The sequence below is a fragment of the Myiozetetes cayanensis genome, unplaced genomic scaffold (assembly GCF_022539395.1).
Source record: "Myiozetetes cayanensis isolate MyiCay16 unplaced genomic scaffold, myiCay2020 scf5-8, whole genome shotgun sequence".
Lineage (NCBI taxonomy): Eukaryota > Metazoa > Chordata > Aves > Passeriformes > Tyrannidae > Myiozetetes > Myiozetetes cayanensis.
In genome coordinates, this window is record NW_026087742.1 from 77,728,490 (window position 1) to 77,749,649 (window position 21,160).

Below are 21,160 nucleotides of genomic sequence, written 5' to 3' on the forward strand. Positions count from 1 at the left end.
ACTAATTCCTCTGTGTGGGCAAACACCCCTTCTCCTTTGATATCTAGTCACAGTGCCTAGATTAAATACTGGTTTTAATGAGAGCCGTGGCTGTGGCTGCATTAGGTGATGATAGTTATGAAGACGATCTGACCTGTTTTGATGAAGACGATCTGACCTGTAGGGAGAGAGGGAAAGGTCAGCCACATGCAGTGGGCAGATTTCTGCTTGTTCCCGGCACATGCTGCTACAATATTGATCCGCGGAGAAAGATAAACATAAAAGCTAGATCCTATGTGCTGAATACTAATGAACGTGGGTTCCAGATTTTAATTGTTGTTGACTTCTTATTTCCACTGCGAACATTTGCCGACCTCTGTAGGGCATTTTCACAGGTTTATTTTATTTTGGTTTATTTTATTTTGTCTTATTTTATTCTATTTCGCTTAATCTCTCCCCCCCCCCCCCAAATTACTCGATGTCTCTTCCGTTGAAAATCTTCCTAACAAGTTAGTTTCCCCATCAGACAAGGTGCAACCACCCGAAAGTCACGGCCAGCCTCTCCAGCGAAGGCAACCTCTGCTGGAAACGGAGAAAGCTCTTCTGAAGGCAACATCTCGACCTGGGAAGCACCTTTCGGATTCCTGCTTTATTACTCGCTCCATTCCTTCTCAGTACAATGCTACAGATGACACCGAAGTTGGGGGTTTTTTTTTTTTTCGCTCTCCTCCCGGACTGCTGCAAACCCAGCAGTTAGGCTGGTAGAGAGCTCTGCCTTCAAAGCCTGCCCAGTTTCTCAGCTGTTGCCAGACTAAGATACACCTACGTGAGGCGAAGAGAGATGGAAACATGCCGTGTCTCGGCGTGTATCGGGGAGAGAGGCATGTCAGAGGCGCTTTGCCCTCGACTGCTCGACTGTGCAGGCGGAGGAGGCTCTTTTCAGAGAGTTTTCGCTGCGGTACTGAATGATTACGGAACACTCGCTCTTAGATTTTTTTTTTTTTCCTCTCTTTTAGATGGTCAAAATCAACTGAAAATCGGGTAAAGCAGTCAGTGAAACAGTTATCCCCAAACAAGTTTCTGTCGCTTCACGAGCGACCGCGAGTAAGCACCATCGGCTATACAGGAGTAATTAACTGTATCAGACATTTAAGAAAATGTGGGAAATATTAAACTCCTAATTCCGATCATTACAAATAATTTTCATGAAGGGAACTTCTGAGAGATTTTTTTTCTTCTCTTACACTTTCCAGTCTATTTTTTAACCCCTGAATGATTTACTACGTAAGTAATTTTAGAGGATACAGTTTACAGCTTGAGTTATTAGACTGAACACCTCTGGCTGACACCACAACACCTTTTTTTTCTGCCTGCAGCTGTGAGTCACAACCCCATTTTCATACCAAACTGCTGCACATTCCTTTACAATATAGACTTCCTTCTTGCAAAGATCAAACACGCTGCAGCCAACGTGTTTATTTTAAAATACAGGAAAATTAAAACTAAACATGGACTTAAAAGAAGAAAACCCAGATGCATCATTTCTTTCTCTGTTGTCTCTCCTATTAAAATAAATTAAAATAAAATTAGGAGGGAACGACGTAGACTGCTCCAATAAAATAATACAGTGACAGAGCCAAAACAGTTGATTTCGACTGGAACAGGAACGGATCCTTCTGTTTGCTGTTATTTATTTATGTATTATTATGGCTATGGTTTTAATTATATGTGGGAATGTCAGGCCAAGACGCTGTAACCGTAGCCTCCCTTTAACACACTTTTCCTATTTGTTTAGTGCCAGCACTACAAGGCAAGAACAGGCACCATAAGCAAAATGGTTTCAATATTCTGTTTAAGAGCTTACAACAGGGAATCCCAGAACCACAGGAAAACCTGCAGGCCTGCTCCGTGGAGGTGCGCGACAGCACCAGGTCGATTTCGTGCTCCTCGGCAGGTTTTGAGGTGCAGGAAGGGAGCGGAGGGGGAGAAATTGCAGGAGGTAGAGGTGCCTGGAGTAAGTTTTACCCAGCAAAGCGGTATTTTGAAAGCCTCCTTGCTGTTCGGCGGCACAGATTGTGGGCTGCTTCTTAATTTCGAGCAGGGTGAAGGTAGAGTTAATCTCTACTCCTCCCGGTAACCTGCTGCCTACTCCTCCCCTGAGGCTTGAGATAGGGGCTTTGCTGCAAGTCCGTCCTCTTCCAACCCTTGCTTTTTTGGTTGTTGTTTTTTTTTTTTTTTTTTTTTTTTTTCTTTTTTCTCTCGGTGGAGTTCACATTACCCGCTCCTTCGCCAGTCTTTCCCCACGTCATCGGAGTGATGGGTCAGGCAGAGGGAGCAGGATGTACTTGCCCGCATTTATTTATCTTTGGTACTCGTTTCGAAAAAAAGGTTACTTTAGAGAAGAAAGGGGAAAAAAAACCCAAACCGACAGAAAAAGCAAAGCGAAGGATCATTCGCTCTAGGAAACAGATCAAATAACTCCTCCTCTCGTTCCTCTAACTTATCTCCCATCCGAGCCGCTCCGAAGAGCTGAGTTAAGCAAGAGGCGAGCCCACACCGCGCTCCAGACTGTGTTTGAGCAGTGAGGGAAAGCAGGCCCAGCGCTTGCCAAGCCGGGCCACGGCACGTTCCCCGTGACTCCAGGCTCACTCCCCGGCCCTCAGGGCTCTCTGACCACTCCCCGTCGCGGCCCGACGTGCTCCCTACAGCAAAGGGGAGCTGCAGGGGCTTTCCCCGCTGCAGAGCCCTGCCGTGCCGCAGGTACCGCTGCTGCCGTACCAGGGCCCTCGCCATCCCCACTGTACGCACCTGCCCGAGAGCCGCCCGCCCTGCGCTCCCGCTGCCCGCCCGTCGCCGCGGCCGCTTCCTGCTCGCTGCCTGCGCGCTCGCTGCGCGCACCGCGGGGACGGCAGCGCCGGGACGGGCAGCAGCGGGGCGCAGGGGCTTCTCCGTCTTGGCCATACTCACCCGCTAAGACTCAGGGCTGTGGCCATCAACCCTCCTCCCCACCTCCTCCATCCATCCTCCCCCTCTCCTCCCCCCAGAAAGGAGGAGGCGAGTTTCTCGTTTTCAGATCTTTATTAAATAAACTCCCGGGACTTGGCAAAGACAGCGCAGACATCCACGGAGGGCCCGTTCCACCCGTGGAGGCTACCGGACCCGTACGAAGGCATTTTGCTGACGTGAATTCCCCAGCGGGGTGTTCCGCAGAGCCCCGCGGGAAGCTGCGGAGAGTCCCTCCGCCGGCGCCCCCCAGCCCAGAGGGCACCGTCGCTGCGACCCCCGACAGCACGTGCGCCGTAGTTGCCCGGGGCAGCGGCCTCACACATCCCGGCCCCTTATGCTCTCTCGTCAAGGATCGGCCTCTGCACCCCCCTCCTCGCTTTCTGCACAGAAGCCGCGCCGGTACCCCGGTAAAGTTGGGGTGTCTGCACCAGGTGGGCTGTCGGTCACGGAGAGAGGTCCAGATCCTGCCCCCCGTGTCTTTCCTTTAATGGATTGGTAACAAACTGGCGCGATACCCCCACGTCTGTCCCCTCAAGATGCTTTGTGCCTACAGGTCTGGCAGGGGTGCACTTAGAGACTGCCTGCTCTGGTCGGAGAGTCTGATGCTCAGCGGCAAACACATGCCGTCTGCCTCCCGAGAAGTAAGAACCTAACCCTTCTCGGCAGGGTTTTAACAAATAGGGTTAGCTGCGTTTAATTAAAAGCATCGACGGTTCACCGAGGCCAGGGGAACTCGCGTTCAGGCGGTGCTCTCGCGGCTGAGAGGGATTTGACTGGCAAGTCCTTCGGGCTGCTCCCGCTTGCCTGAGGGGTCTCTGTTTTCGCGGCATCAGGGGGAATGAATGGTAAAAAGTAGAGACGACTCTTGCCCCGAAACCCGACGAAAGCAAAACGAGGAACCTCTTTTTATTTTTTTTTTTTTTTTTTCCCCAGTTTGTCTTACCCGGGGAAAGACTGAAAGCGGCAGAATACAAAGGGATGTGCGTCCTGGCACTTCCAGGTTTCGATCACTGACCCCGGAGACACGCAGTCCCGCAGACGCGGGAACAACCCCCGCAGAGCGCCCAGGCTCCGCGGCGAGGGGCTCGGAACCTCCCTCGGCGCTGCCGCCCGTCCTGTCCCACGCTTCACTCGTGGCAGGGACAGCGGGACGCCTCCTCCTTACGAGTGCCGTACAACCTGCTGCCCTGAATTTCGCTGCTGGGCGAAATGCTGGACTCCCACCAGCGGGGCCACAGAGTGATGGGTTCCTGAGTCCGCTCCGGTGCACCGGGAGGGTTTCGCGTCTCTTTTCCCCGTGCCCGTCATCTTAGCATTTCAGCAAACGCCCACCCGTGGTGATCTTTAAACGCGTCCGCCGCGCAAGGGACGTAAGGTATTCCTGGGCTTTTGGGAGGGCTGTCCCCGCCGCCGGGGATACTCCAGCAACGAGGGGCGAAGTCCCCGTGGAATGCCCCAGCGCCAGCTCTCGGGAGCGACACGGGGGACACGCGCAAATTTCACTTTGTGAAATTTGCCTGCCGGGCTCCGGAGCCTCTGAGCAACCTCCCACAGTTAATCCCGACCGCTCGCCACCCCCGCCTAGCTCTTGGCGCCGGAGGGACATGGAGGAACAGTGCTGTGGCTCCCCTCCTGTCCCTAGAATCCCCAGAGCCCTCTCCAGAGTGACCGCGGTGCTGGGAGCTCCTTGGGGCGCCTGTGTGTCGCCGCACCGCCGGGCGGGATCCCGTACGCGCCCTCGGAAGAAGCAGCGGCCAAGAAACCTCAGGGAGGTTCGGGGAGGGTACTCTGCGGTGCCGGCGCGGTGTACCCCGTCTCCGGGAACTTTGTGGGGGGCGGTGTTTGCAAACACGGCGCCAAGAAGCGGCGCGGATGGGGTAGCGGTGGGGCTTGTCAGGGCTCAGCCTCACTCACAGGTATCGCCAGTTTTGAGAGGCCGTGCCGGTGGCGGGACCACGGAAACTAAACCTCGATACCTCGAGGAGAAGGGAAGAAGACGTCTTTGTTAAACTATATACTTTTTTTTGTGGGGTAGATAACATTCACGAGCCCTTTCACATTAATACCCTTTATCTTTGGTTTCCACGGCTTACGTTTTCAAGGCTTTCTAATGGCACCCACGCGGGAGCAATCCACAGCTTGCAGGCTCCTCTGCTGCCAGCTGAGCAGAGGCAGCCCAGCCCATTGGCTTGCTGGCCCTGCCTGCCCTCAAACACCCATGAAAATCCACATCTGCTGAAGACATGAATATGATTGAAAAAAGATGCTCCACTGCACAAAAGGTAATGTAGATATAATGATAACCTGGTATTGGAACAGTTGTATGGGAAATATCCCACGTTTTCTTTGTCTATACAGTGGTAACGGGAATATCAAGCAGCAGTGACAGGTAGAGGTGCAAAAAACAGCTTCAGGGTCAGGTTCTTGTTTCCCAACCAAAACCAACCAACCACCAGCAGCCAAAAGAAAACTCATATGTTTTATTTGCCTTCCACGGACTTGTATATTTAGCACATCTTTTATTGTCCCACTGTGCTTCCAGAAAGTTGCTGTGCCTTAGCCTGAAATCACAGGCTAAGTAAGGCATGAGCTTTTGGCAACCTCCCTTCTGTTACAGCTGTGAAAGGAGATTTAGCCTCAAGCAGCATTCATTCATCCCACCACTCATGCCAGATATTAAGTGACTAAATCAGCTGTTGGGGGGGGAGTTCCTCATGTAACCAAAATGATCAACTCCCATGCGCAGCACACCAGAGATATCACTGACTAAGCCAGAGCAACACTGACATACAAAAAACCCCTCCCAATCAGTTATAATAAGCAGTGATTACATCATATATAGCTCACACCAGTTTCGCTGTTACCAAAGAATGGCAAAGTTAGGGGCTTGAGCCCTTGAAATGAACAGGTACGTTAATCTTTCATCCTAATTTCTGCAGGAAATGAAGCAATAGAAATCATGTAGGGATTCTTGTCTTTAAAATACGTTCCTTTAATACTCTCAGATAATAATCCTTAAATGCATTACTTCTTGCCTTCATGGGGTTTAAGTGGATTTTAAATAATTCCTAGACCTCGCACAGCCCTTCTGTGGATAAAAACCTTTTATCCTCTGTACCTGCATGTATTTTGCTAAGCAAGTCTCATGGTGTGGTGTATTAGAAATATCCAGATGGGCAATGCCAACTTCTGTGGTACTATCAGGAGTTGCTGAAGAGATAATTGAGGTGTCAAGAGGCTGCACTGGGGACTGAGTAGCAAGAACTGATGAACTTTTAGAGCAAACAGACCATTTTAATTCAATATTCCAGAAAGGGAAAGACAAATAGAGACACCCCAGCAGAACTGTTTTCAAAGAATGTTTTCTATAAAATCTCAGTGGTGTTATGGGCATATCCCATTTGCTTGAGAATATTTACTTTTCTGTTGGTTATTTGAGAGTCTTTGATGTTTACTCAGCTGACCCATCCTGATTTCTTGCCCTTTGCTTCCCATAGGCACCTTTTGTCACTGCATGCCTACATGCTTTATATTCAGTCTCCATATGGATCAGAGTTGTCTCTTGGGCAAGCCAGACAAAATGAAACCTCCAGGTTTATTTCAGCTGATTTGAACTGCTGCCAAGGCAAGGACCACACTCTGCCTCAGGGACTGAGTTTTAAAAATCAAGTAAAGAACAGAACACTCAATTGCTATTTATTTCCAAAAGGTATTTCTGCATCTTCTTAAGGTTGAATTTTACGAAGGTTTATCCCATCAGATTCTAGCCCTAAGCTGTGGTTTGGTTTAACACATCTGTAAGGCAGTTTTCTTTCTATTAAAAAAAATGGTTTTAAATCTAACATAATTGAATGTCTGATTGAGATCATTGTGAAAGGGACCTGGAGCTTAGCAGAGAAGTAGGCAATCAACTTTTTTTTTTTTTCCTTTTTAGGATATGGGTTACTGAAATGGAAATATTTCTATAAAACAAGGACATTGGTACTCTTTTAGAAATCTATATAAAGTACTGAATTTTATAAGGCAAATTCAGCTCCATGCAAAATTATTCTTCAACGCATATCCTAATTTTCAGTATGCTCAAGAAAACTGAATTTTAGGCTTCTGTGTCTATAGAATTAAAAGATTAGTAAACAAATAAATATTCAGACAGTTCCTCCAAGCACATGCGCAAACCACACTGAGTACCCAGAGAAGTGGTCTTGCTTGCTAGGTTGTGGGCAGCCTTCAGTGAAGAAGCCAGACATCAGCAGGGGATGAAGAGCAAAGATCTTTCTCTCCCCAGGAGGTGTTTTCATCAGGTCAGGATTAAGGAACATAGCAGGGCAGGTTGGAGTATCTTGCAGGACTGTCAATCCAACATCTTCCAAGAACAGTAGATTCACACCCACAAAACTATAAATAAGAAAAAAAATGTGTGCTAACTGTAGCATATGAGTAGAAAACCTATTATGAGCCTCTAGGCAAAAAAATCATCTGTCTATTTGGGAAAAATAAAAAGCATATGCTTGAAGCTGTTTTCATATAAACACATGCCTAGAACATGAACTTTTCCAGCATGCAAATAAATTGACTTGTCACTCAACATACTTTCTATACACTGAAATTTAAAGTAATTAGAGGAGAGTTGCTGGGCTCCATTCAGAAATGTTTTTTTTATTTGTACAACACTTGGGTTATCTTCTGTATTTTCAGAGGTATTAGATTTCAGTTTGCTACAGTTAACGTAATAGAAAATTCTGTAATTATTGACTGCAACTGTGAATATACAATTTGGGAATTAAAGTCTAATGTAGAAAACTGGTGATGGAAATTGAAAGCAGTTTGTGCTCATACTTCACCTTACAACCGATGGTTAGAACAGAGGTGGTTTTTGAGAAGTTACAGGGGGATGTGCAAGCTGGTTTCAGAGAAAAGCAAACATCCACAGACAGCACTGTGGTCCACAATCAGTGGGTTGGTCTGTGAGTTTAGGCTGATTTGGTCGGACAGGAAGAGATAACTGGAATTTAGAGGTTATGACAATGGATTTGATAATATGTGATGACATTCAGCATATCCTCCTGCATTACTGTGACTACTCATTTCTCATTAGGGTCAGATTTTTCTCATTAGTAAATTGGCCTGCATGATCCAAAAGTGCTCTTGCTTTCCCTGTGGGCTGAAACAAAGTGCTGCCCTGGGGAGAAGGAACATGTGGGTAACTAATTCCCAGCCCTCTCTGCTTGGGGCCCTTCAGTGCTGTACCAGGCTGGTGAGACCTGAAGCACACCCCTGTCCCAGCACAAGGCAGAGTCTTGGCCCTTCTACACAAAACAGCTTCATGTTCTCTTTGCAGTTCAGCATCCCTATGATCTGCCTCTTTTCTTTTCTTTTTTTTTCTTTTCTTTTCTTTTCTTTTCTTTTCTTTTCTTTTCTTTTCTTTTCTTTTCTTTTCTTTTCTTTTCTTTTCTTTTCTTTTCTTTTCTTTTCTTTTCTTTTCTTTTCTTTTCTTTTCTTTTCTTTTCTTTTCTTTTCTTTTCTTTTCTTTTCTTCTTTTCTTTTTTTTTTCCTTTTTTTTCCTTTTCTTTTTATTTTCTTCTTTTCTTTTCTTTTCTTTTCTTTTCTTTTCTTTTCTTTTCTTTTCTTTTCTTTTCTTTTCTTTTCTTTTCTTTTCTTTTCTTTTCTTTTCTTTTCTTTTTTTTTCTTTTCTTTTCTTTTCTTTTTTCTTTTTTCTTTTTTTTCTTTCCTTTCCTTTCCTTTCTTTTCCTTTTCCTTTTCCTTTTCCTTTTCCTTTTCCTTTTCCTTTTCCTTTTCCTTTTCCTTTTCCTTTTCCTTTTCCTTTTCCTTTTCCTTTTCCTTTCCTTTCCAGATACACAGGCTCAGGCTTAAAATTGGAATAGTAGGGGACTCCAAAGAAATCATGATGCAAGGGGAACTTGCCTGTTTCCATGAGGAATGGCATCACCTAGTCATGGGGTTTGAAAGGGATCCAAGAGTCTGTGTTTCCAGTGACACTGGGATTAGATGCTTTTGTCCCTGATTAACTTTTACCTGAAACTGTAATTGGAAAAACATTTAACTTTTTCTCACCAAGGAGATGGGAGCAGTATCTGGCTGTGTCCTGCTGGTAGACAGAGCTCAGTATCTTCCCTGTCACCTCCCCAGAGACCTCTTGGGTGACCTGGTCTAGGAGTCCCCTAAGTAGCAGGATAAAATGAGCAGTACTCACCTGTCAGCTTTTCACTGCACTCATCTCACATAAATCACTGTGCTGTGACTGTTGATGGAAAAATTGTGAGGCTTTGGAAGCAGAGTTAGGGTTCTCAAGCATGTAGTGCTATGAGCCTGTTTTGCCTTGTGGGGTTTCCCCGGAAATCCCCAAACCCTTATACTGGAGGGACAATTAGTCATCTCTCAGGAACATGGGTTAAAAAGATGGAGATCCCCTGTAATGAAATAATACAACCCTTCTCCTCTGACTGCAGCAGATTATCCCTATGAAGCCACTGGACCCATGGAGTTGGGCTAAATCTCCCCCTTTCAAAGATACAGTTAATCTCAAAGGTATAAAATCTTTGAGAATATGTTCAAGCATTTTTGTCTTCCAACATTTCTAAGTATTTCCAGTATTTCCTTTCTGTTATCTTAAACTGTCTCTAAGATAAAGAAAATACATTTTAATTTATAGACATTTATTTTAAAAACAATGAAATGCTACCATGCTACAGAATCAGCTGTAGCTACACTCAGGGGTACAAGCAGAGAGCAAAAGCAGCAGTTGGGCACACAGGTTGCCATTCTTTCTGCACTTTAAGGGGTAAACACTATAGATAAGGTAATCCAGACGCCCAATTCACAGAGAACAATTATCAACCTTTGATAGAACCGACAAATAATACAATTCCCCTGATTTATTGCAGTGATGTCTTCTCACTCTACTTCTTTGAGGTTGAACAAGAGACCCCAATGTGAAGTCCAGGCCTCATGGATCTATAACACTTCCCACAAGATGAGATGCATGAATGGTAGAGCAGCTTACTCTGCCTTATTGATGAAATATTTCAGTTTTAAGGTTTGTAGTCTCAATTCTATAGTCTCCATATTCCACAGGGATTTTGGGAGCATTGGTGAGATAACACACATGGCTGGGAATCATAAAATAATGCTCACATAACCTGGCTCGCACCTGAAATGTGACATGTATTGCATATACGCAGCTTGTTCATGTTCAGTTTATAAAGAAAACACGTCAGCTAATGATTACTGGTGTCTGTTATACTTGAGGTTGCCAAATATTTTCAATTTAATCATCTCCTTTCCTGTTTTCATGTGATCAGTTTTCCTTAAAAAATATTCTGTGGCTTCAAATTTCCTCTCTGTGGCTTTTGCCCCTAGATGATTTTCCTAAGTCTCTTTTTTACAGTGTTCTTTCATCCACTTTGAAGTGGTAATGGTTAAAAAAAAAAAAAAAAAGAAAAACAACAACAAAAAAATGTTTTCCACATAGACTAAACCTCCTGCACTATGACAGTCACAGTAAAGTTACCATGGACATAACCTTCATCGAAGGCCAGTGTCCTTCAGTGAAGTTATGATTAATTTTCCTCTAATTTTGACTATTTTGTAGGAGAAACCTTTTATTTTGGGAAAGAATTTAAGGCAGATACTTAGCACAGGTTGTCCTCAGTCTGAAGCCTCCAGATATATTATGCTCATTAAGCGTCCCATTCCTCTGTCTGCATTTTTGTTTCTAAGAAGCAGAGCCTGTACCCTCTTTAGGATGAATAACTTGGAAAGAAGGAATTTACAAGCTCCACAAGTTTATTGGTTCCAGATTTCTTTCCTTTCTTTTTTTCCCCCTCCACACATAATTTGAGATGCCTTCTCCTTAAAAGTTTAGATAAATATGTTGAAAACATTAATACATCATAAAGGTCAAAAGATTAAGCATTCAAAAGTCAGCCAACCTCAAGTATTACTATAGTGAGATTTGCATGATCTATATCTATCTCAAAAGATATAGTATCAAGGACAGCTACAAACTTGCTTTGGCATTTCAATCTGATTTCTCAGCTGCCTAAGACTTCATATCCTGTTTAATTCTTTACTCAAACATAAACCAGACAAAATAGACTTTACCATGTTATCAGAAATTATCAAGAAACTCCCCTGATCTTGGTAGGCAAGACATGCACAACCCTGAATTAACAGTGCACTGTCCTTGTAACACTGGTATTTTTCAGGTATGCTCTCAGCTTAACATTTTTCAGGTAAAATCAGGTAAGCTCTGAGCTTAGACATAAAGTTTATTACTTGTCACAGTGGCATAACTAATTTCAGGAAAATAGTTAGACTGCCCCATATACAGCAAACTAGATGAATTATGTTTCAGGGGAAAGAAAAACCCAAACAAAATCCAACAAACCAATAGTGAAGTTACTTTATAACAATGGCTGGTAGGTATATATTTCCAGTTAACTTTGTCTCTACAGATTAGTTCTGTTAATCTGAAACTACACACCAATTATGCAGACCAGAGCAAGCTGAGAGGGACTTTGCCATCTCTTTCAATTTAGAAGGATGGCTACTCTGCCAGCTATAAGGAATTAATTAATTCTCCCTATTGCACTGCAACTGAGGAGCTGGGCTGCAATGTAGCCTGTTTTAAAGAGTGATTAAGCTCCATTTTCTCTCTAATCTTTATTTTCTAAGAAAGTGATGTCCAGGACTGAGAAATGCTCAGTATGGCTGTAGGTAAACCCTAAACCTAAACTACACTAACCTTCGTTTTGGAGTGAATCTGGGTAATAAAAATTACTCCATGTTTTCTCACCCTTAAAAAGGACTAAATCCTGACTCTCAGTCTGCCTGAGAAAGCTCTGAGGAAGAGCAGTAAAAGCAGCAGGAGCCAGAAGCAGACCAACTTTCCATGACAGATATCACCTGGCAGTTATCATGTGTAGCAATATGAGAGATAGGTAGTGGGATGTGGTGGTAAAAATCTGTCTCTTTCTAAAGAAATAGCCTGAACTTCTGATTTACAGCTAAGGGAAAAGCTATTTACTTTTCTCCAAACATTCCACAGAAGTTGATGTTACTGAACAAACTTGTCTTGGATCATCTGTAGCCACATCAGGCTAGGAAACTTGCTGTAGCCAACTCTGAGTATAAGAAATCGCTTTTTGTCTTCTGTTATGTCTTTTGCTAAAATGCCCTGTCTTATACAAAAAGAAGCCACTACAGCTTTTCAATATTTTTATATTTGCTGACTCCACTGCTACAGTGCTAGGATATTATTTCACTGTAGTTTTTCATTATTTCTAATATCATCATTCAGATCTTCCAAGAACCATCTAACACTTTTCCCATATCTATTAGAAAAGCAACTGCAGACTGGGGAATGTGGGAGCATTTGTACGTATATTCCCAGATATTCGCATTACCTGTGAGTAAGGACTGAGAAAGAGGCATACATCTCCTCCTCAACTCTGTTTATACCAGAGTGAAATTACATTTCCTATTTAACTGTATGTTTTACTTTTTAATCACTTTTTCTTCTTTTCAGCAATTAGAAAAGGATAAAGAAAAGGTGAAATTGCTTATGTGAAGCAAAAGCAGTGTAGTGTCTGAAGGAAAAAGACACATCTTTATATATAGCAGGTTTCAGAGAAAAGTTAATTTAATCAAATAATTTACAAAATAATAAATGAAACACAATTCCGCTTGGACTATATTACTATTAGAGAAATTAACTATTCTCCCTTACAAATTTTATCAGCATCCTCATGATACCTTAAAAATGTTGAAACCTTTACATTGCATCTATAAAGTCTACTGCAAGATGTAGTGAGTGGAACAACAAAAAAAGAGATGAGGAAAGAAAATCCACCCCTTAGGGCATCTTTTAAGTAGGTAGGAGTACTTCTCCTTCCAAGAACCAGTGTCCTCAAGGATCATGTAGCACTCGGTGCCAAGTGTTTTATGGTCACCACACCCCAGCTGGCAATGGGTTTTGGACCACAGCACTGGCAGTGGAAGCAGGGTGAGCTGACTGCTGCGTTTCTGAATGTAGCATGGTTCTGACAACCCTAGTGTGATCCAGAAAGGCACTTTATTGCTTCCTGAGTAGGTTTCACAAGCAGATTAGGTGCCTAGTCACATGGGGTGTTAAAGAATGTAGTTAAATTAAACATTTAAATTCAAAAGGCAATCTACCTGATGCCCCATATTGGTTAGGGAGCTCCTCACAGCTGTGTCAGAAATGCTGTGCTTAACCCTCATCCCTTGTTAGGGCTTCAGTAGTCTGATTTGCTCTGAACTGGGAGACTGAATTTGTTTTCAGAGACAGTCTGATTGATAAGGGATACATTTAAAATGACGTGGGCTCAGAGCTGTTGAAGGATCGAGGGGTACGGCACAACTTTCCTGGGGAGCCTTGTAAGTGAAGAGCAGCTGAGTGGGGGCCACATCCTCTATGCCTGGATTGCAGCAGAGACAGGAATGCAAGAGTTATGAGGCCAGAAGGAAGGCAGGCAAGAAGAAACATCAAATAAAAACCTAGGTGGTAGGGCAGTCAGCCAGAAGAGGGAAGACACCTAGCCAAATACATAAATAATCCTGGGAAGCCAGAGCAGAACTCAGTAATTCCCCAGTGCTTGCAAGCCTGTGGTTATGGAGCTGAGACTGGATCTACTGAGGCAAAGGACAGCCTATGGCCTGGTGTCCCATCACTTTGACAATGTTTTTTGTGGCACTACATGCTCTTGCATTTAAGGGTCACCTAACACACTGGTGATACCAGGAAAAGCATACAATATATTTTGCAGTTAGGGCTTTCTTACACAACTTTTTAGATTAAGGTACATCAGTCACATCCAAATCCTATGCTGAAGTGCTTTTCTAGCCCTCACCTGGGTACATGTATAATTGTAGTGTACACATGTGGTGGTTGGGTGCTGGAACAGGTTTGCCAGGGACGTGGCCATGCACCAAACCTGACAGAGCTCAAGAAGCATTTGGACAGTGCTCTCAGGCACATGGTGTGAGCTCTTGGGGATGGTCCTGTGAAGGGCCAGGAGCTGGACTTTGATGATCCTTGTAGGTCCCTTCTAACTCAGGATAATCTATTACTCTACCTGTATTTGGAGTACATGTTCTCACCCGTTGTAAGATGATGTTGCAGTTTGTGTGCTATTCCAGGCCACAGTTCACTCTGCAGGGAAACAGGAATCAGCTTAGGGTAGCTTCTTCAACTGGATAGGGACAATAGCCAAGCTGTAGGCTGAAATGATCACCCTAGATCAGTGAGGTTGTCCGTCCATCCCCTGCAGAAGACAGCCTATAGCCACCTTGACCACCTTGCACAGGGAACCAGATGAAGAACAATTCTTTACTGAAATCATATATTTGTCCCATTTTTACCTCAGTGCAATGGTACAATAAATAATTCCAGTTCTGCCTTATCATATGTCATACCTGACAAGCAGAGGCAAACATATATTTGAGGAAGTAAGCCAAGAGAGTGCATTTAGCCCACATACCGAGAGTGTCCTGGACTCAGCAAACATGCTGTCTTTAATTTAAAATGGTGTTAGATACAGAACCTATATTCAGGTAAGAACCTGGTGCATTAACATCTGAGTAGCTGTAAATTGTAGATTGTACAGTACTAAAAATAGCCTTGTCATAGATGCACGGAAGTTTTTGGAAGGAGGGAAATACTAACACGGGGTGAGGTTTATTCTTTGAATATGGGGGGAGGTTCATTCTTTTTTTTCTTTAAAGTGGTTAAATGCCAGTATTTCATATTTACCTCTTGTAGATGGGTATACCTAAACAAAACTATTTCCAGAAAGTCTGAACACCCCACTACCTTTAACTCCCAAAAAGTCGGTGGCTATGGTCTTCAGACCTTGGCCAGGTGTATACTGACAGACGACCAAATGTTTACTTTTAAGATAGATTTCCAAATATGGCAAGTTGAATATCTCCTCCTTAAATGACACTTTGTCACAAAACCCAAAGAATATCTGTCTAAGGAAAAAAGCTAAATAGCTGAAATGATTTTTCTACTGCAAGAGGGTGATATGTGTCTGAATATCTGTCCCAGAAAAGAAGTGGAGGCAAAAGCATTAAAATGGCAAGCCAATACTCTGTCATCAACAGGAAACTACTTTCTCACTAGCTGTGAGAGAGTTTTCAAAACCTAATAAGACATCAAATCTGGAAAGAACTAAGAAAAATACAATGTAAGCATGTTTTATGGAACACAGATCTTATTGCCATAATGCCCTTAAAAATCGTAATACTCTGAAAACAAGAAATGTTGTTGATACATTAACTTAGATTCCTAACAAGTTTTAAAACAAATTCATAGGCTTTTGCAAACTATAAAAAGTTTTAAAACCAACAATAATAAATTAACTGGAAAAATAAAAAGCAAGCTGTAATTTTCTGCAATAATACAATATTGGCCTGTGCCATGTCCTGACACTGTTTCATGTGGGGCACACTCTCTGAAGTTAATGGGAATTACTATAGATTAACAGAAGAATGAGGCCCAAATTAGATCTACAGGGGTATTTACAAGAGGAAAAGGCCATTTGTAAAGGAATCAGAGACATACCCATGTAAAACACTGCATAGTATGTTTTTAAATCGATGCCTACTGAACAGTAATGTTACCACTAAAAGTCACGATCTAGTCCTGTAAAATGTTACAAAGAGATGTAACCCTTCACTCATTTTCCACCTGAGTCAATGGTCAGAGTGCTCAGTGTTTCAGAGAAGCACTCGGCACCCTGCACTACTGCAGAGTGTGTCCCAGGCACACACTCAGCTACAGAGTGGGTAGCACAGCGACTGCCCTACAGACCTGAATCCCTCATGAACGCAGTTCTCAGGAGACATAGCCATTACCCACGCAGGTGAGATCTGTGGCAACCTGCCCTTTCTCAATGCAAATGAAGAATAACAATTCCCCCTTCTGCATGAAGCACAATTTTCAAAGATTGGTGACTCAGACAAATCTCAAACAACTCCCTTGGATTACTCACAGATATTTTTCAATAAAGAAGTATTCTATCAAGTGTTATCCTTTTAGCTCCCAGCCCTCTAGTCTATAGGACAGGATAAAGAGCTGTTTGCAATTTCTGTAAAGTAAAAAAAACCAAAAAAAAGAAAAAACCACGGTATTTTGCACTGTATCAAGGCTCAAAGATTGCTGCATTGTCTTGATCAAAATTCCCATTAAAATGCCTTTGAGGAGACTGTAAGAAAGCAGATCTTTGAGAGGAATAGGCCAGGAGCTTGTATGGAATAAAAGGTAGCAGTTAACATGAGCTATAGCTCTGCTACATCAGCTGCAATAACTTATTAATTACATTTGGTCTTTAGAAATATATTTTCTTGTCCACTGCAGGCAAGAACTGTGGACTACAAACAACGTTTAATAAAAACTGAAGACATAATACTATTCCTTAAGTAAAGCAAATAAGAACAGCTGAGGAAATTAAAACATCCAGGTTTAGAGAAGAGTGTGAACTCAATATTTTTTTAAAATATGTCAAATTGATCTGTTAGTTTCTAAGATAGAAGCTCTCAAGCCATCAGAATCCATGTAAAATTTAGGATTTTGGAACTGCAGCTATGAGGGATGCGATCTTTGCCCCCTGTGAGGGTTTGGTTCCCCAGTTATGAGTACCATGGTTTCAGAGACAATGAAACATGTATATCACGCCAGTAGATAAAGTTTCAAAAACAGGGTGAAAAAAGATGTAAAAGAAAACAGATACCAAAAGAAACTCCAGTTCCATATGGTATAAAACTATTTGGACACACAGAGACTGACTGAATAGTCATGCCTGTGAACACAATCACAACAGTGAAAAGGGCAAATCTTACTTTTTTTCCCCACAAACTCCTGATGGTACAGTCTGCATGGAAAATCACTGTTGTTTTGCCTTTGTTATGCTCAGGTGAGGCCCCCTGTTCCTCATTCAGGGTTGCTCCCAAAGACAGATGTTCTGCAGGGAGCAGCAGGAGCGAGGCTGCCCCATGAGAGGGCTGTGCACTGGGATGCTGCATGGACCCCCGGGCTGGCCATGCAAGCCCCTGGCGGGTGTCATCCCATGAGTGCCAAGAGCCCTTGACGTTTTTGTGAAGCAGTGAGCCCAGGAGACAAACTCTCCAAGGTGCTGGGCCCAGCACTGGCCAGAGACAGTGCAGATATTTGGCTGAGATGGGTCATGGATAAGCCAAAACAGAGCCCAGTGCCCTGGGTGGAGCTGGTGTGCATGGAGGTCACTGGGAAGCCTGCTGGGGACAGTAGAGCTTGAAGGAGCCCTTAGGGACCTGACACAGAAGTCACAAGTCAAGCCGGAAGCATTAGTCTGCTCAGGAATTTGAAGCATTTTGGTAAAGAAACTTTTTCTGTTCACTACTTGAATAGAAATGTTCCATGCTGTCATCTTCTCCACTCAAGCACTTGCTAGCACAGCCCAGAAGACATCCAGAAATGGAAGTTATAGGTGGCTGAGAGCAAGAAAACTGCCTGTAGTCCTTTATTTCCCCCATGATTAGGAAAGCAGGATCTCTTAAGTCATCACAAAGTAACAAATACACCATGGCATAGCTGAAATGATGTAGGCAAATATTTCCTCACCAGCACAGCAGCAGGCAAGCTCCAGTTTTTGCTTGGTTGCTCTGGTTCCCAGTCAAGGGACAGTCAGTCCACTGCAGCTGTGCAACCCAACACCCAATTCTGTGCGCAGATCCCCACTTTCCAGTTTTGAAAACTCAGTCCAGATTTCTTTTCACTCTGGGGCTTCATGAACTGTGGATGTGTTTTCAAATACCAAATACAGTGACTGCATTTTGGAAAGGTCTCACTGTAAACACTCAATGAGTTTTTCCTGCAAACTTCATTGTTACAAAATTATAAATGATGTGGAAATGAAAACAGGCCAAACCCAATTACAAACATGCATTTTCTGTTAAGAATCTATTTCTCATGGTATGAACTCATTTTTTGGGAAGTGTGCCAACGCATTGTATTGAATTTATGTCCATCTCTACATATGGGGAATAACAAATATGAAAAAATGCCAGAGCTTATTGAAGGCTGAAGAATGTGGAAATAAGGATCAACTTTTGCTTAAGTCTGCTATAAAACATTTAGTATCTGTGTCTATTACTGGTTGTATGGGATACTCTGGACATTTTTAATTCAAATACCTATAAGCATGTGATAAAATGGCTGGTGTTAAAACATGCCAACAATCCAAGTAATGCATGTCCAAAAGGTAACAAAGATACCATTCAATGGCACAGTTATTAGCAAGGAGTCCTCATTAGAGACTGGTAATGTCCTCTTCCTTGTAGGTGCAAATTCATCATCTGATTCAGTGTTGCACCATACGAATGTGAAGACCATGGTCTGACTACTTCCCTTCATATATAAGAAGTTATTACTGTTCAGTCTTCCACACTGGAAGCCCATTGTTACTTAATAAAGCAGAATTCCTTCAGTGGCTCTGGACAACTTGTGAGTTCTACCCCCTTGTTATATATATACACTCATTTATTCTGAAGTGTCCCTAACTTCTAAAATATATTTCATCTAAATATTATATGTTGCCAATAAAAAATCTAATATACTAAAATATCTGAGTTTTCAAAAGCTGAAAACTACAAAAATACCTACTGACACATCTTTCCCATGGATGCTTTAGGTAACTCAAGAGCAAATTTAATTAGGGTGTTGTAAATTGGAATAACTATTGATAATCGTTGAGTTCTTTTTTCAGTGTAATTGGTATACAAACTTTTTGTTCCCTTTCAAAAAAATTTTTAAAAGTGAAACTACAATGACCACAAAAACTAGTAGCACAAGTAGAGGAGGAGGTGAAGTAACCAAACCATCTAGACTATTCGTTATAAATTCCTGTGGAAGAAAAGATTAGACTAAAAGAGACTGACTACTTGTGTGGTGTAATCTTCCAGGTCTAGTGTAAAAAGATTCATTTCCCTTGAGATCTGCTTCAATAAAAGTGACACTACAGGATGCCTTGGGGACAATATCACAGTCTCACTAGCACCTTTCTCAGACAGAGACAGAAAATGCCTGTCCCTGTTGTTCAGGAAACTGATATCATTCTGCTAATAGAAAATTCATTTAAGAAAAGAAACTGGTACTGTGGTTTCAGATGTAAAAGAGTTGCAAAACAAATATCTGCCTCTTCCCTCAACTATAAAAGGGCTCTATGCTGGACAGAAATCTCTCAGATGGGACTGTACAGAGGGATTTGAGCCAGAGGCTCCTGCTGCAGCATGAAGGGATGGAGTTGTGGAGGCTGTTGTGGCTGGGCCACCACAACATGGATCTGTGTCTTCTTCCAAATGCACATCAAGGAGCTGTGTTGTCACCTGCCTCTCAGCTATTCCTGCAGCTTCCCTGTTGCTCAGGTCTCCAAAGTGTGTGGAATCTATCCTGAGGTCCTCAGTCCCATAAAAGTCTCAAAAGAGGGGGGGGGGCTCAAAGGAGCACAGCAGTTGGTCTTCTAAGAGGGGACATTTTAAGGAGGGTGGTGTTCTCTTGCATTTATCAATACATTATTCTGCAGCACTTATTACAGCTGCATGCACTATACCAAGGAATACACGACAAGTAGCCATCTGGTATTTCCTACAGGCTTTCTTGTCAAAACCTCTAACTGATTTCTACTTTTTCCTCTCCGTCCAAAAGCTAAAGCTATGGTATTGACCTGAGCTGTTTCTTGTAAGGATTAAACAGCTAGCATTTATATCACATTTTAAAATGTTACATACTGTTGTGGTTAATAAGTCATGATCTATATTAGAAACAGCAAGATCAAAACCAGCTAAATCTCTACTGTACAAGAGTACCGCACTGTACACCTGCTCAGCAAGCACCGAACATTTTTTATGTACTTCACTAAATGGTAATATTTTGCTTTAGCAACTGCTTTTGCTTTGGCCACAGTGTGTTTTGCTTTATTACCCTGCTGGCATTTTGAAATTCATAAACAAGTCTTGAAACAGTTTTAAAACCTGCTTTAAAGAAGTGGTTCAGCAGTAGAAAACAACAGAGCCTCTGTCTACATATATCTTCCACAGCATTCAGCCTCTTCCCTGAGGTGTTGGACTTCAGACACATTTTATTAACATTCTAGAGTTGTACCCTCCTGACTAACCAGCCATTAGTTGGCTCACTGATCCTTAACTGCAGATCACTCTCTCTCTTATATAGGCTGCATTTCCCTTAGGTTCCAAAATAATTAGTCTCCCGGCTATGGATGTGATTTCTGTTTAAAGGAATGCAGAAGAAGCACCTCAGCCACTGCTGGCGAGCATCCTTCTTCGCACTAAGCTCCTTGTCTGGTTGATATTCATAGAACACCAGATTCTAATTCTACTTAATAATTAGGCTAATACCAGACATACTTACATTTGCCTTCCAGAGCAATTTTCAGCACAGTAAGCAGGGAGTTGCACACACAGAGCTCCCATAGCAACATGTTATTGTTAACAGAAGTTGTATGCGCAGCTCCATGTGCTAAAAATTCACCAAGGACCAATTCAGCTGTCAGATACACAGGGGCAACTTCCACGGGGTGTCAGTGGAAGGCTCAGAGGACAGAATAATCTTATAAAAAATATAACAGTGTGTTATGGTAATAATCACCCAGAGCTTTGCTAGGTCAATACTGTGAGCTGACCTGTTTTAGATCACAGAGATAAAAACCCAGGCTCTCTCTTTTGTCAGAGCTGAACGTAAGGGCATCATCATTACAAAATATTTGAGTACTATTCCTCAAAATGTGCTCTACTGGTGTAGAGGTGTGATACCTCTATACTGAGGAGGTGATGGTGCACACTGATGAGTTGTGTGACTGCAAGAGTCACTTTGGAGAACTGAAACGGAGAAGCTCTGCTCTTTTTCTTGGACTACTGAAAAGACACTGCAAGTGAAATCAGAAGGAGACAAGATAAGTTTAGGACAAATATTCACCAAATAACATAATCAAAATATTTTCTTTCATAGCATATAATGACAACCTCTTCATTTAGGAAAAGGGGAAAAAAAGGCAAGAAAAGGCTGTGCCTGAAGAGTCAGTTCTTCACAGAGTCACAAAGACACAGCGAAATTTCCCTAAGGGTTTAAGAGTGACTA

The 21,160-nt window shown here is 42.9% G+C and overlaps 1 protein-coding gene across 1 annotated transcript in view; it reads left to right on the forward strand.

The window, feature by feature from the left end:
• Positions 1-5,066: 5,066 nt before the first annotated feature.
• The window catches only part of PCCA (propionyl-CoA carboxylase subunit alpha), a 302,390-nt gene continuing 286,296 nt past the window's right edge, over positions 5,067-21,160 (forward strand). Inside the window, exon 1 of the mRNA XM_050332062.1 lies at positions 5,067-5,267. Within this exon, the coding sequence (XP_050188019.1) occupies positions 5,229-5,267 (39 nt within the window). The 5' untranslated portion in view covers positions 5,067-5,228. The remainder of the gene's footprint in view (positions 5,268-21,160) is intronic.